Source organism: Salvelinus sp. IW2-2015, linkage group LG11 (genome assembly GCF_002910315.2).
Source record: "Salvelinus sp. IW2-2015 linkage group LG11, ASM291031v2, whole genome shotgun sequence".
NCBI classification, from domain to species: Eukaryota; Metazoa; Chordata; class Actinopteri; order Salmoniformes; family Salmonidae; genus Salvelinus; species Salvelinus sp. IW2-2015.
The window spans coordinates 44,185,012-44,201,180 of NC_036851.1; the positions used below are offsets into that span (position 1 = coordinate 44,185,012).

The following is a 16,169-nucleotide window of genomic DNA, read 5'->3' on the forward strand; positions in this document are numbered from 1 at the left end:
AAATCCTGCTTAAAGAGTAAGGAAACAAATGTAATTTTGTAATTTGGGTGAACTATCACTTTAAGTCTCATGTGTCAGACTCTCTTCCTCACATTAAGCTGAGGCATCTGATGTCAACAGCGCAATATTTCTCTTAAAACAGTGCAGAGGTGGAAGATGGCTGTAGATGGCTAGGTAACTGCTGTTTGACTTCACATCAAACTAAACTGCAGTTTTTAATCCTAGTGCTAAACTTGTGCATAGCAGCTAATTGCTATATGTTTGTAGAATGATAAGTCTAATATCAACTGAGGGGAATGCTACTGCTACAGCAGTGTCATAACTCTCCTGTGACGATCTGAAGGATCATGTTACAGTGGGTCCTCTCTACAGTGTGCTCTCTCTCGTAGAGAGGGAGAGCGGGAAGTCAGCTGTTTTATGTCATAAAATATGCTGCCCCTATGCTCTGTAGTGTTCGAGATTGGAATGTAAACTGTGGAACACAGAGAGACCCTTGGAAATCAAAAGTTTGAATAATTAAACAATATTTCTATGTTTGAGAATGTGGGAGTGGTCCGTGGACACTTAAAGGACAGTCATGACGAGTGTGTTTTATTTGGTGATCTCATGAAGGGCGGGAAACACACATTACTGTGTCTTTGGTTGAGTACACTTCTTAATTATGGGGTTTACATCTAAATATTGTGAAACTTATGTGATTAAACATGAAACTATTTGTGAAAAGATGTAATGTGATGTTAACGTTCTAAATGAGAAATTACGTGTTTTCATATAAAGTTAACCAAATCAGGGGCCACGTGGGCATTGACATTACGTCGGCGTCATGGACCGCCCTTTCCTCAGAAGTGTATAAAACCTGCTCCTGACAAAATTTACATCAGACCAGAAAATATGGAGCTGACGCTACATGTTGAAATGGTTAAGACCTATAACTCTATAGGCCACGGAGACCAGACAGCGTGTAGCGCTRRCTACACGGCTGGAAATGGTTAAACTCTGAGACTATCAAYCACTACAGAATAAGAGTAAATCCTAGACGTAGTATTACTAGTCTGCAGCTGGAAATTACGTAAATCTAGTATGAGAATACCGACAACCGCGGAAGTATCTATTCTATGCAACGACCATCTGTCCGCCTGGCGTATCCATTACAACAGACACTATCCAGAGCCGCGGAGAAAGCTACAACCAAGAAATACATTGTGACTTCTGGGGAAGTTAACTAGAGACTCTCTGATGAATTGAATCTCCAGCAGACGGACCGGCGATWYCAACAGAGTAGACAACAACGACATACGGGCGTAAATATATACATTGCAATTATTTTCGAGTGAGAGGCCGTTCATGTGCAAAGGATTAGCATTTCAATTAATATAATAATCAACTGTGTGTAGTGAATACATTTTGTCTCTCTTCTCTTTCGCTGTCTCCACCCCTTTCCATTGTCTACCAAGCCGTCATCCCGGTTTAGCCCACTACGGACTTATCAATGCATTGAGTTAGCAACCAATAACTATGTTTGTTTATGTATTTCTGTGATAATTTAATTAGTTAGTAAATAAATAATTAAGCCAATTTGTATATCGTTGATTCATCATTTAGGCTAGGGTTCGTGCAGATATCCAAGGGTTTGCGATGTTCAGTAATGAGAACTGATGAGGTAATAATGGTACATTAATAGAAGACTAATTGATAAGATATAAAAAATATCTGAAGTCGATTTTGGAAATAGAGACTATATAAAAAAAAWTCAGTGGTGCCCAGACTTCCTAGTTAATTAAAGTTTACATGATTAGYTTAAYCACATAATAATAATTACACAGAGAATTGTATTTGATAATACAACAGTCTTCACATTAATGAAAAGTCACAAACACGACAGCAGCAAAAGGTTATCATGGCTGTAGTCAATTTTGCTTGTTTTCGCCTTTTTCAAAATAGCATTTTAGTGTTTAAATTGTGAAGAAATGTATTAAATTAGCTTTAACTTGATCAAAATTAATTGGAAGGGGGGTGTGGTCTGTCTGTTTTACTGTCTGGCTACTGTGGATGCCTCAACACAGACCAAATCTGGTCAAATTGGCTTTTGCCAGACAGGCAATAAATTCCATGTGTGCTTTATTATTAACATGAGAGRGGATCTATGTTGACATAACTAAAGACAGAGAACTGCCAGGCACAAAGCGGATCAGTTTATTATTTTAAATCAGAATGAATAAGCACTCCTACTCTGAGATGGTTTATGAATATCGACCCTGGTGTATACAGCCCCTCAATCCTTTCAGATTAGAATGTGGACAATAGTCTTCAAGTTTCCCTTCCTTTTCCAGTGGACAGCTCCGAGTCTTCGGGAGAGAGCGTGAGYGGCTTCAGCAGCTCTGCCTCCTCTGTGTGCGCCTCCATCGTCAGCCTGAAGGAGCCTCTAGCCCGCAGACCTGAAGACAACGACCTCCACAAGGCTAAGAGTCCCATCTGGTCTACAGTAAAATCCACCTCACCCTCGCTCCCACCCAAACCACCTGGCCTGACTAAGGAGCCTCCCAAGGTGTGTGTTGAGACTAACCATGAGCTGTTAATTTTCCCATGAATATCATGCTATTAGGCCAAGTCATATGTTCACTTAACCATGCATTGATGTTGTGCACCGGACACCAGGTCCGCCTTTCCTCCTGTGTCTCCCCTCTTCATCTCTATCCCCAACTACATCTGTACAGTTTAATTAAAGCATTAAAAAAAAGTTGACCTTTAAAAAAAAAGAATCATGCTGTGATGTCAATGGGAGGCATGAACTGATGTTCTGGTAATTTTCCCCACAGGTTCAAAATGCAGTCATTGGGAAGTCAACTGAGGTTTGAGCTCTGAGTTTGGTAAGTTTGTCTGTAACGATGACATCACTCKGCACCATCTACAGTTGGCCTGTATATATGTCTGGCTATTTTCTAATATGATTTTATGTATGTTTGTGTTGCATGTAACTATTTTACACATGGATGTTATTTGTTTTCAGTCATTTTCCATAGGTTATCAAATTCAATCTTATTCGTGTATCTTTTTTCACAGATTTGGAATTATCCAGAACAGAAGGAAAGCATGAACTGTGTTACTGTATAAAGAGGAGTGTTATATGACTCTGTTATATGACAGTTACTGCACTCTACTTGTACCATTCTGTTTTTTTGTTTTGTTTTTATTTAACCTTTATTTAACTAGGCAAGTCAGTTAAGAACAAATTCTTATTTACATTGATTTACAAGGATTTTATAATTTCCCATTAACATGAAGTTTTATATTTTGTAAAAAAAAAGAAGCATTTCTGTCATATTCAGTTTGTTTCTGATGTCAAGACTTTTACCCATGATCATGTTGTTGTGTGCCTTATTGGACCATTCAATATGTAGTAAATATTCTTACCACAGAACCTGTGTTGGTGTGCATTACTTGTACTTATGCTATGTTTGCATTAAATGTATTAATACATCTTTAAGGACCAGAAAGTCTGGATTACCAAAGTGTTTAGTATGTAAGTGTTTGGAAGTGACTCCCAAATAATCTGTCAATGTTAAGTCAACATAAACCAGTCTGTGGGTCTCCTCAAAATGTCTTTCATATGAAGTTCAAAAAGTGTATTTCATATGAAGTTCAAAAATGATCTCCAAAAATAATCTCTTTCATACTGTCAGGTCAGATGACTTGCATGTATCACAGAGGAACAGGGAGGTTGTCTTCTATGGCTGTGGGTTTTGGCATAGATATGGAAATATAGCACACGTTCTATCCTGGAAAATGGCGTCTTCAGTTATACCATCGGGCAGCACCATCAGAGAGTAAGAAGCGAAGCAATAGGGTTCTGTCCATGTCCATGTTAAGCAGATCATTCATTATTAAGCAAGTAGGGAGTTTTTGTATGGGAGGCAATGAGAGAGTGTTGAATATAGTCAAGATAATAATGTATTGCTGTTATGATACCTGACGCTTATTTGATCTAATATAAGTTTTGTAATGCTTAGGTTGTTACGAGTGTACTGATATAAGTGTGATGCACATGACATCCCAGCAGCTTTGAGAAAAAAATGCTTTATATCGGAGTTCGAAATTAGAGACGGTCTATGCATATTCATATCATCTCACTTTCCACTGATTACAGGCGGTTGACGTCAACGCCCCTCATCGAATATTCAAAAAAGTATTAAAATAACTAAATGTGTCCACCAATCCAAAGAGAGGAATAGGCAGGAGCTTGACAGCTTGCTGTTCCGCTATGTGGACAACAAATCCCGTTGTTAGGGCGGAGACACAAGCTTCTCATCATAAAATCCAGTATCTCTGCCGCCATTGAGAGCTTTTCATCATTTTAAAGTAGTAAATGTTTTCTTCTTCTACTTCTACGAGTGTATTGGTTTTTTGTAAATAAACTGGAAATGTGCATACCTAGTCTGCTGGAGTGTGCATAGTCTGAACAGGTATCTAGCTAAGGTTGGTGATTTACTGCCATCTGCAGTTMTGGAATGTTTGCTCAGGGTTTAATTTAATTGGATGACCCCTCCTGGATGGAATTTTGTGAGCCTTTCTTAACCCATAGCACGTTCCACCCAGGTGATGACACTATCCATGCTAAAACGGGCGCTATCTATCCAGAGCCCTCTTTCTCTATGGTTTAGGGAGAATTTATGAGGAGATGGCTGCCGTTTTATGTGCTCCTAACCAATTGTGCTATTGTGTGTGTTTTTTCACGTTATTTGTAACTTATTTTGTACATAATGTTTCTGCCACCGTCTCTATCTCAGACTGGCATTCTAGGCAGAGTCCCTCTGTCCAGTGTCTGTGTTCTTTTGCCCATCTTAATATTTTATTATTATTGGCCAGTCTGAGATATGGCTTTTTCTTTGCAACTCTGCCTAGAAGGCCAGCATCCCAGATTCGCCTCTTCACTGTTTACGTTGAGACTGGTGTTTTGCGGGTACTATTTGATGAAGCTGCCAGGTGAGGCATCTGTTTCTCAAACTAGTCACTCTAATGTATTTGTCCTCTTGCTCAGTTGTGCACCGGGGCCTCCCACTCCACTTTCTATTCAGGTTAGAGCCAGTACAGCATTGTACGAGATCCACAGTTTCTTGGCAATTTCTCGCATGCAATAGCCTTCATTTCTCAGATCAAGAATAGACTGATGAGATTCAGAAGAAAGTACTTTGTTTCTGGGCATTTTGAGCCTGTGTCACGGCCGTCGTCGAAAGGAGACCAAGGTGCAGCGTGGTGAGCGTACATTTTACTTTTATTAGAATGTCGCCAAGAAAACAACAAATGAAGAAACAACCGTGAAGCTTACAGGGCTATAGTGCCACTAACAAGATAACTACCCACAATCCCAAAAGGAAAAAAGGCTGCCAAAGTATGATTCCCAATCAGAGACAACGATAGACAGCTGTCCCTGACTGAGAACCATACCCGGCCAAAACATAGAAATATAAATCGTAGAAATAAAGAACATAGAATGCCCACCCAAATCACACCCTGACCGAACCAAATAGAGACATAAAAAGGCTCTCTACGGTCAGGGCGTGACAGCCTGTAATCGAACCAATAAATGCTGATGCTCCAGATACTCCACTAGTCTAAAGAAGGCCAGTTTTATTGCTTCTTTAACCAGGACAACAGTTTTCATAATTGTTTTTGGTTTTTTGCTCCGTTGCACCCTAGTATTTTTATTTAAAAAMATTATTTTACCTTTATTTAACTAGGCAAGTCGGTTAAGAACAAATTCTTATTTTCAATGATGGCCTAGGAACAGTGGGTTAACTGCCTTGTTCAGGGGCAGAATGACAGATTTTTACCTTGTCAGCTTGGGGATGCGATCTTGCAACCTTTCGGTTACTTGTCCAATGCTCTCTACTTGCACATTCATCTTCTGCACATCTATCACTCCAGTGTTTAATTGCTCAATTGTAATTATTTTGCCACTATGGCCTATTTATTGCCTTACCTCCCTAATCTTACTCCCTAATCTTACTCCCTAATCTTACTTCACTGTATATAGACTTTTTCTATTGTGTTATTGACTGTACGTTTGTTTTTTCCACGTGTAACTCTGTGTTGTTTGTGTCGCACTGCTTTGCTTTATCTTATCCAGGTCACAATTGTAAATGAGAACTTGTTCTCAACTGGCCTACCTGGTTAAATAAAGGTGAAATATAGACAGTGGGGAGAACAAGTATTTGACACACTGCCAATTTTGCAGGTTTTCCTACTTACAAAGCATGTAGAGGTCTGTCATTTTTATCATAGGTACACTTCAACTGTGAGAGACGGACTCTAAAACAAAAATCCAGAAAATCACACTGTATGATTTTTAAGTAATTCATTTGCATTTTATTGCATGACATAAGTATTTGATACATCAGAAAAGCAGAACTTAATATTTGGTACGGAAACCTTTGTTTGCAATTACAGAGATCATACGTTTCCTGTAGTTCTTGACCAGGTTTGCACACACTGCAGCAGGGATTTTGGCCCACTCCTCCATACAGACCTTCTCCAGCCTTCAGGTTTCGGGGGGGGCTGTCGCTGGGCAATACGGACTTTCAGCTCCCTCCAAAGATTTTTTATTGGGTTCAGGTCTGGAGACTGGCTAGCGCACTCCAGGACCTTGAGATGCTTCTTAGAACTACTTAGTTGCCCTGGCTGTGTGTTTCGGGTCATTGTCATGCTGGAAGACCCAGCCACGACCCATCTTCAATGCGCTTACTGAGGGAAGGAGGTTGTTGGCCAAGATCTCGCGATACATGGCCCCATCCATCCTCCCCTCAATACGGTGCAGTCGTCCTGTCCCCTTTGCAGAAAAGCATCCCCAAAGAATGATGTTTCCACCTACATGCTTACGGTTGGGATGGTGTTCTTGGGTTGTACTCATCCTTCTTCTTCCTCCAAACACGGCGAGTGGAGTTTAGACCAAAAGCTCTATTTTTGTCTCATCAGACCACATGACCTTCTCCCATTCCTCCTCTGGATCATCCAGATGGTCATTGCACAACTTCAGACGGGCCTGGACATGCGCTGGCTTGAGCAGGGGGACCTTGCGTGCGCTGCAGGATTTTAATCCATGACGGCGGAGTGTGTTACTAATGGTTTTCTTTGAGACTGTGGTCCAGCTCTCTTCAGGTCATTGACCAGGTCCTGCCGTGTAGTTCTGTGCTGATCCCTCACCTTCCTCATGATCATTGATGCCCCACGAGGTGAGATTCTGGCATGGAGCCCCAGACCGAGGGTGATTGACCGTCATCTTGAACTTCTTCCATTTTCTAATAATTGCGCCAACAGTTGTTGTCTCACCAAGCTGCTTGCCTATTGTCCTGTAGGCCATCCCAGCCTTGTGCAGGTCTACAATTTTTTTCCTGTGTCCTTACACAGCTCTTCTGGTCTTGGCCATTGTGGAGAGGTTGGAGTCTGTTTGATTGAGTGTGTGGACAAGTGTCTTTTATACAGGTGCAGTTAATACAGGTAATGAGTGGAGAACAGGAGGGCTTCTTAAAGAAAAACTAACAGGTCTGTGAGAGACGGAATTCTTACTGGTTGGTAGGTGATCAAATACTTATGTCATGCAATAAAATGCAAATGAATTACTTAAAAATCATACAATGTGATTTTCTGGATTTTTGTTTTAGATTCCGTCTCTCACAGTTGAAGTGTACATATGATAAAAATTACAGACCTCTACATGCTTTGTAAGTAGGAAAACCTGCAAATCGTCAGTGTATCAAATACTTGTTCTCCCCACTATATATATATATATATATTTTTTAAACATGGTTTATGAACTGGTACAAAAAAACTACACTTGATTCAACACTTTTAATTAAAATGATCATATAACATTCTTGTGATTGTAACGGCGTTCCTCCTCCTCTTCATCCGAAGAGGAGGAGCAGGGATTAACCAAAATGCAGCGTCTTGATATGACATGATTTTATTAAGTAAAGACGAAAACACGAACTTCACTTGAAACTAAACAAAACAACAAACGGAGTAGAATTAGACGAACCTGAACATAAGAACTTACATAACACGAAGAACTCACGAACAGGAAAATGACTACACAAAACGACGAACGAACGAAACAGTCCCGTGTGGTGCAAACAAACACAGACACAGGAGAACAACCACCCACGACAAACAAAGTGAAAACACCTACCTTAATATGATTCTCAATCAGAGGAGATGAAAACCACCTGCCTCTAATTGAGAACCATATCAGGTACCCAAAACCAACATAGAAACAGAAAACATAGACTGCCCACCCAAACTCACGTCCTGACCAACTAACACATACAAAAACTAACAGAAAACAGGTCAGGAACGTGACAGTGATCAACAGAATGCTATATATATGGGGCATACAACAATCTCAGCTCTGTAGATTTTGTTGCGAAGAGACAGAATCAATAGATAATTTATTCTGGTATTTCCCCTATGTAGCTTGTCTCTTGTCACAGGTTCAAGAATGGTTCAAAAATCATGCACCTAAAATTWACTTTACAAATATCAGTGTTGGGCTATTTGGAAAGCCATAGCCAGTCAATAAATAATATAATAATTCTCATAGGAAAGGTTTTCATCTTTAGCTCACAATCTGTGGTTAATATACGATTAGAAAGGTCATTTTGTTTTGTAAAACATCACAGCACAATTGAAAAATGTATGGGACACAGAAACCAAACGAGGGTGGTCTATGGTGATAGGTGGGATGGGCTGAGAGTGGCTGAGGGTTGATTTTAAAGAGCTTATGTTTTTTTATGTATTATTGTTATGTGACTGCTTTATATGAAAGTACCATGTATGTAAAATKTATATGTAAAATGTATGTATATGTAGCAAAAAAGCTGTAAAAAAACAAAGATATTTATCGTCCGAAAAAGTAGGGTTTAAWTTTTTTTTATATATTCTTTAAAGTTACCTTCGCTTTCTTGGGCATAGGGACTGTGGTGGTCTGTTTGAAACATATAGGTATTACAGACTCGGTCAGAGAGAGATTGAAAATGTCAGTGAAGACACTTGCCAGTTGGTCTTCCCATGCTTTGAGTACACGTCCTGGTAATCCGTCTGGTTTTGTGAATATTGACCTGTTTTAAGGTCTTGCTCACACCGGCTACGGAGAGCGTGGTCACACATTCGTCCGGAACAGCTTGTGCTCTCATGCATGCTTCAGTGTTTTTTGCCTCGAAGTGAGCATAAAAGGCATTTAGCTCGTCTGGTAGGCTTTCCCTTTGTAGTCCGTAATAGTTTTCAAGCCCTGCCACATCCGACGAGTGTCAGAGCTGGTGTATTGGATTCAATCTTAGTCCTGTAGTGACGCTTTGCCTGTGGGTATAGCGGGATTTCTTATAAGTGTCCTGCTCCTTGAAAGCGGCAGCTCTAGCCTTTAGTTCGGTGCAGATGTTGGCTGTAAATCATGGCTGTAAATCATGGCTTCTGGTTTGGAAATGTACATATGGTCAATGTGGGAATGACATTGTCGATGCACTTATTGATGAAGCCGGTGCCTGAGGTGGTGTACTCCTCAATGTCATTGGATGAATCCCGGAACATATTGCAATCTGTGCTAGTAAAACAGTCCTGTAGCGTAGCATCCGCGTCATCGAACCACTTCCATATTGAGCGTGCCACTGGTACTTCCTGCTTTAGTTTTAGCTTGTAAGCAGGAATCAGGAGGATAGAATTATGGTCAGATTTGCCAAATGGAGGGCGAGGGAGAGCTTTGTATGCATCTCTGTGTGTGGAGTAAAGGTGGTCTAGAGTTATTTTTCCCTCTGGTTGCACTTGTTGGTAGAAATTAGGTAAAACGGATTTAAGTTTGCCTGCATTAAAGTCCCCGGCCACTAGGAGCGCCGCATCTGGATGAGCATTTTCTTGCTTGGTTACAGCTCGTTGAGTTGTGCCAGCATCGGTTTGTGGTGGTAAATAGATGGCTACGATAATATAGATGAAAATTATCTTGGKWAATACTGTGGTCTACAGCTTATCATGAGATACTCCACCTCAGGCGAGCAAAACCTTGAGATTTCCTTAATAGTAGATTTCGCGCACCAGCTGCTATTGACAAATAAACACAGACCACCACCACTCGTCTTATCAGACGTAACTGCTCTGTCCTGACGAAACACGGAGAAGCCAGCCAGCTCTATATTATCCGCGTCGTCGTTCAGCCAAGTTTCGATGAAACATAAGATTTTACAGTTTTTAATGTCCCGTTGGTAGGATAGTCTTGAAAGTAGATCATCCAGTATTTTTTCCAATGATTGCACGTTGGCCAATTATACGGAGGGTAGTGGTGCTTTACCTACTCGTCGGCGAATTCTTACAAGGCACCCGCCCTCCTCCCCTTTTCCTCTGTCTTTTCTTCACGCAGATGACAGGGATTTGGGCCTTGTCTTGACAAAGCAGTATATCCTTCGCGTCGGACTCATTAWAGAAAAAATCTTCTTCTAGTTCGAGGTGAGTAATAGCTTTTCTGATGTACAAAAGCTTTTTTCGGCCATAAGAGATGATCACAGCACCATTATGTACAAAATGAGTTACAAACAATGTGAAAAAACAAACAAAATAGAACAGTTAGTTAGGAGCCCGTAAAACGGCAACCCTCTCCTCCGGCGCCATTATTACCCTGCGTTCCGTCAATGTGGATAGCACCATTGTAAACAAAAGAGAGAAAACATTTCAACCCTTCAGGTGCGACACAAAACGCAGAAATAAAAATATAATTCATGCCTTACCTTTGACGAGCTTCTGTTGTTGGCACTCCAATATGTCCCATAAACATCACAAATGGTCCTTTTGTTCGATTAATTCCGTCGATATATATCCAAAATGTCCATTTATTTGGCACGTTTGATCCAGAAAAACACAGGTTCCAACTTGCTCAAACGTGACGACAAAATATCTCAAAGGTTACCTGTAAACTTTGCCAAAAAATGTCAAACTACTTTTGTAATACAACTTTAGGTATTTTTTTTACGTTAATAATCGATAAAATTGAAGACACTATATCCTCAGGCACCCCATAGTGCCGGGAAAGTGTTGTAAACAGGGCCTCTGCAGTTTGTAAGGCCGTAGGGAGACCGGGCAAAGGGAGGAGACGACAGGACTTCGAAAACCGATCCACAACGACCAAGATCGTGGTGTAACCCTGTGAAGGTGGAAGATCAGTCAAAAAATCCACCGACAGGTGCGACCACGGCCGTTGAGGAACAGGTAAAGGTTGAAGCTTACCTCTAGGCAGGTGTCTAGGAGCCTTGCACTGGGCGCACACCGAGCAGGAGGAAACATAATCCTCACATCCTTAGCTAAAGTGGGCCACCAGTACCTCCCATCAAGAACAGCGCATCGTCCGACCTATCCCAGGATGACCAGAGGAGGGTGACGTGTGAGCCCAATAGATCAATCGGTCGCGGACAGCAGACGGAACGTACAGACGACCAGCTGGACACTCAGGACGAGAGGCTCTGCACGTGACGCCCGCTCAATGTCCGCGTCCAGCTCCCACACTATGGCGCCACCAAACACGAAGCTGGGAGTATGGGAGTGGGATCCATGGACCGCTCCTCTGTGTCATACAGCCGAGACATGCGTCTGCCTTGACGTTCTGGGAGCCTGGTCTGTAAGTAAGAGTAAACACAAAACGAGTGAAAAACATGGCCCACCTTGCCTGGCGAGGATTCATTCTCTTCGCCTGCCGGATGTACTCCAGATTGCGGTGGTCAGTCCAGATGAGAAAAGGGTGTTTAGCCCCCTCAAGCCAGTGCCTCCACACCTTCAAAGCTTCTACGACAGCTAACAGCTCTCGGTCTCCCACATCATAGTTTCGCTCCGCCGGGCTGAGCTTCTTCGAAAAGAAAGCACAGGGGCGAAGCTTCAGTGGCACACCCGAACGCTGAGAGAGCACTGCTCCTATCCCAGCTTCGGATGTGTCCACCTCTACCATGAATGGCAAAGAGGGATCCGGATGAGCCAACACAGGCGCCGAGGTAAACAGAGTCTTCAGGTGTCCAAAAGCCCTGTTGCCTCAGCCGACCACTGCAAGCGCACCGGGCCCCCCTTTAGCAGTGAGGTAATGGGAGCCGCAACCTGACCAAAACCCCGGATAAATCTCCGGTAGTAATTGGCAAACCCCAAAAAGCGCTGCACCTCCTTTACCGTGGTTGGAGTCGGCCAATTACGCACGACTGTAATGCGGTCGCTCCTCCATTTCCACTCCTGAAGTGGAAATCCGATGCCCTAGGAAGGAGATGGATTGTTGGAAGAACAAGCATTTCTCAGCCTTGACATATAATCATGCTCCAACAGGCGACCAAGCACCCTGTGCACCAGGGACACATGCTCGGCGCGTGTAGAGGAGTATATCAGAATATCATCTATATACACCACTACACCCTGCACCGTGCAGGTCCCTGAAGATCTCATCTACAAATGATTGGAAGACTGATGGAGCATTCATCAACCCATATGGCATGACCAGGTACTCATAATGACCTGAGGTGGTGCTAAATGCCGTCTTCCACTCATCACCCTTCCGAATACGCACCAGATTATACGCACTCCTGAGATCCAATTTTGTGAAGAAGCGTGCCCCGCGCATTGACTCCATAACTGTATTTATCAGAGGTAGCGGGTAACTATATTTCACCGTGATTTTATTGAGACCTTGATAATCAATGCACGGGCGTAAACTGCCATCCTTCTTCTTCACAAAAAAGAAACTCGAAGAGGCGGGTGAAATGGATGGCTGAATGAACCCCTGACGCAGGGATTCAGAGATATATGTATCCATAGCCACCGTCTCCGCTTGCGACAGGGGATACACGTGACTCCTGGGATATGCAGCGTCTACCAGGAGATCTATCGCACAATCCCCCTGTCGATGGGGTGGTAATTGAGTCGCCTTCTTTTTACAGAAGGCGAGAGCCAAATCGGCATATTCTGGAGGAATGTGCACGGTGGAGACCTGGTCTGGACTTTMCACYGTAGTAGCACCAACGGAAACCCCTAAACACCTACCTGAGCAYTCTCGCGACCACCCCGTGAGAGCCCTCTGTGGCCAAGAAACAGTGGGGTTATGACACGCTAACCAGGGTAGACCTAGCACCACAGAATACGCAGGGGAATCAATAAGAAAAAGACTAATCTTCTCCTTGTGACCCTCCTGCRTTATCATWTACAACGGTGCGGTGAMCTCCCTGATAAAACCTGACCCTAATGGTCGACTATCTAAGGCATGAATAGGGAAAGGCATATCCACAGACACAATAGGGATCCCTAAACTATGAGCTAAATTTTTATGAATTAAATTTCCAGCCGCGCCTGAATCTACTAGCGCCTTATACTGGGAATGCAGGGAAAAWTCCGGAAAAGTGACAGAGACAAACATAAGAGCAACAGAGGGCTCTGGATGAGAATGGTGCCTACTCACCTGGGGTGATGCCAGAGTGCCCTGCCTGCCTTCTCTATTCCCAGAGGAACCAACCCGGCACCGATCAGCAGTGTGATCTCTGCGACCATAGATGGTGCTCGAGCGGGAACCCCCTCCGGTCTCCCGGCGCACCGTMCCTCCCAATTCCATWGGTTCGGGAGAGAGGGTGCGGGAGGATGGAACAACCAGACCCCGATCTAGACGTCCACGAGTAGCCAGCATGTTGTCCAGCCTGATGGACATGTCCACCAGCTGGTCGAAGTTGAGGGTGGTGTCTCTACAGGCCAGCTCCCGACGGACGTCCTCGCGTAGACTACAACGGTAGTGGTCGATCAGGRCCCTGTCGCTCCATCCAGCGCCGGCAGCCAAGGTCCTAAACTCCAAAGCAAAYTCCTGTGCACTCCTCGTCTCCTGCCTCAGATGATAGAGGCGCTCACCCGCCGTTTTGTCTTCGTGTGGATGGTCGAATACTCTCCGGAAATGACGGGTGAACTCCTCAAAATGGATACAAAACGAGCCGGTCGCTCGTTGTAGACGCAGCCAGCAGCGGCTGGCCACTCACCGGGCATATTAACCCGAGTAAGATAAAAGACGAGTGCGCAACTCTTCTCCCGGTCGGATGGTACTGGGGAGACCGTGGCCAGATATAAATTCAGTTTAGGAGGAAACCCTGGCAGCCGGCAAGTATCTCCGTTGTAACCCGTGGGTAGGGGTAATTGGATTTTGTTAGATTCAGGAGGGGAAAACGTGTTACATGTAAATCCCAGTTGTGGTTGGTGGAGGCGCTGGAAGAAACTCCGCTGTTCTCCCCAGCGGTCCATATTCTGGACAATGCGATCCAACGACGCCTCAAAATAGTCAATCTTCCCCCCGCTTGTTCCCGAACGCGTTCCTCCACCTCCATGAGCGTCGTGTCCTCTCCTGCTGACTTCATAATATTAAGGTCAGAGATTTCTGTCAGCGTCGCGTGTATAGGTGGCAGGGAAGTCAGACGCAGGAAGAGTCAAACAGAGTGTAGAATGGAGTCTTTTAATGAAAGTCCCAGCAATATGCTCCATAACCTCATAAGAAAACCATAATTACAATATGGGTAAGATGACCCGTCGCACACCTATACACATAAACATAACCCTCACAATAACCAATCTCTGACAAAGACATGAGGGGAAACAGAGGGTAAAATACACAACAGGTAGGGATGGGATAGAAAACAGTGTGTGGGAGACAAGACAAAACCAATGGAAAATGAAAAATGGATCGATGATGGCTAGAAGACCGGTGACGTCGACCGCCGAACACCGCCGAACAAGGAGAGGCAACGACTTCGGCAGAAGTCGTGACAACTGGAGGAAAACAATGTGTAGCATGCTTTTCCTCCAGTTGTCAAACTAACAAACAGGACACGTCGAGTGACTCTCGTTCAATGGCCGTACTTCTTCATTACACAAAGGAATAACCTCAACCAATTCTCAGGACTGTTGACATCCAGTGGAAGCCGTAGGAAACTGCAAGCAGGTCGCTTGAAATCTGGTTTCCAATGGAAATCCATTGAAAAGAGAGTGACCTCAAAAAAAGAAAATATGAATGGTTTGTCCTCGGGGTTTCGCTGCTTAATAAGTTATGTTATACTCACAGACATGATTTGAACAGTTTTAGAAACTTCAGAGTGTTTTCTAACCAAATCCCTACAAATATGCATATCTTGTCTTCTGGGGATGAGTAGCTGGCAGTTTGAATTTGGGTATGCTTTTCATCCAAACGTGAAAATGCTGCCCCTACCCTAGAGAAGTTAACACGCTTAAATGCCTCGGGAGCGGCCCGTGTCGGTGGCAATATGTTATCCTCAAAGTGGGCGAAGGAGGTGTTTAGCTTGTCCGGGAGCAAGACGTCGGTGTCCGCAACGTGGCTGCCATTTCTCCTTTGCAATGTAATCCATCCACCTGACAAGTATGGCATATCAATTAAACAGCAAGATTATTACACAGGTACACCTTGTGCTGGGTACAATAAAAGTCAACTCTTAAATGTGCAGTTTTGTCACACAATGCCAAAGATGTCTTCATTTTGAAAGAGCACACAATTGGTATGCTGACTGCATTAATGTCCACCAGAGCTCTTGCCAGAGAATTCAATGTTAATTTCTCTACCATAAGCCGCTCCAAAGTCCGTTTTAGAGAATTTGACAGTACGTCCAACCAGCCTCACAACCGCAGACCACGTGTAACCTCGCCAGCCCTGGACATCCACATACGGCTTCTCACCTGTGGGATCATCTGAGTTTAGCMACCCGGACAGCTGATGAAACTGAGGAGTATTTATGTCTCTAATAAGTCCTTTTGTGGGGAAAACTCCTTCTGATTGGCCGGGCCTGGCTCCCAAGTGAATGGGCCTMTGCCCTTCCAGGCCCAGCCATAGCTGCACCCCTGCCCTGTCATGTGAAATCCATAGATTAGGGCCTAATGAATGTATTTCCATTGACTGATTTCCTTATRTGAACTGTAACTCAGTAAAACTTTGAAATTGTTGCATGTTCAGTTTAGATTTTTGTTCAGTATATTTCCTAGAAGTAAATTGTATTTTGACATTGATGTACATTTTATTCCTGACATGATGACTGAATGAAAATGACTTCCCTATTCCTTATTGTCACACAAATGTATGCAGGAAATTGTGCAACTATTGTATAGGACGAGGTCGCTACAAGGTCAATACGTCA

The 16,169-nt window shown here is 43.4% G+C and overlaps 1 protein-coding gene across 1 annotated transcript in view; it reads left to right on the forward strand.

Annotated features, from left to right (window-relative positions):
* Positions 1-3,418, forward strand: part of LOC111970748 (pleckstrin homology domain-containing family G member 4B-like) — a 67,958-nt gene extending 64,540 nt beyond the window's left edge. The window contains 3 exon segments of the mRNA XM_070445769.1: positions 2,331-2,545; positions 2,817-2,867; positions 3,061-3,418. Coding sequence (XP_070301870.1) covers positions 2,331-2,545; positions 2,817-2,855 — 254 coding nt within the window. The 3' untranslated portion in view covers positions 2,856-2,867; positions 3,061-3,418.
* The last annotated feature ends 12,751 nt before the right edge of the window (positions 3,419-16,169 follow it).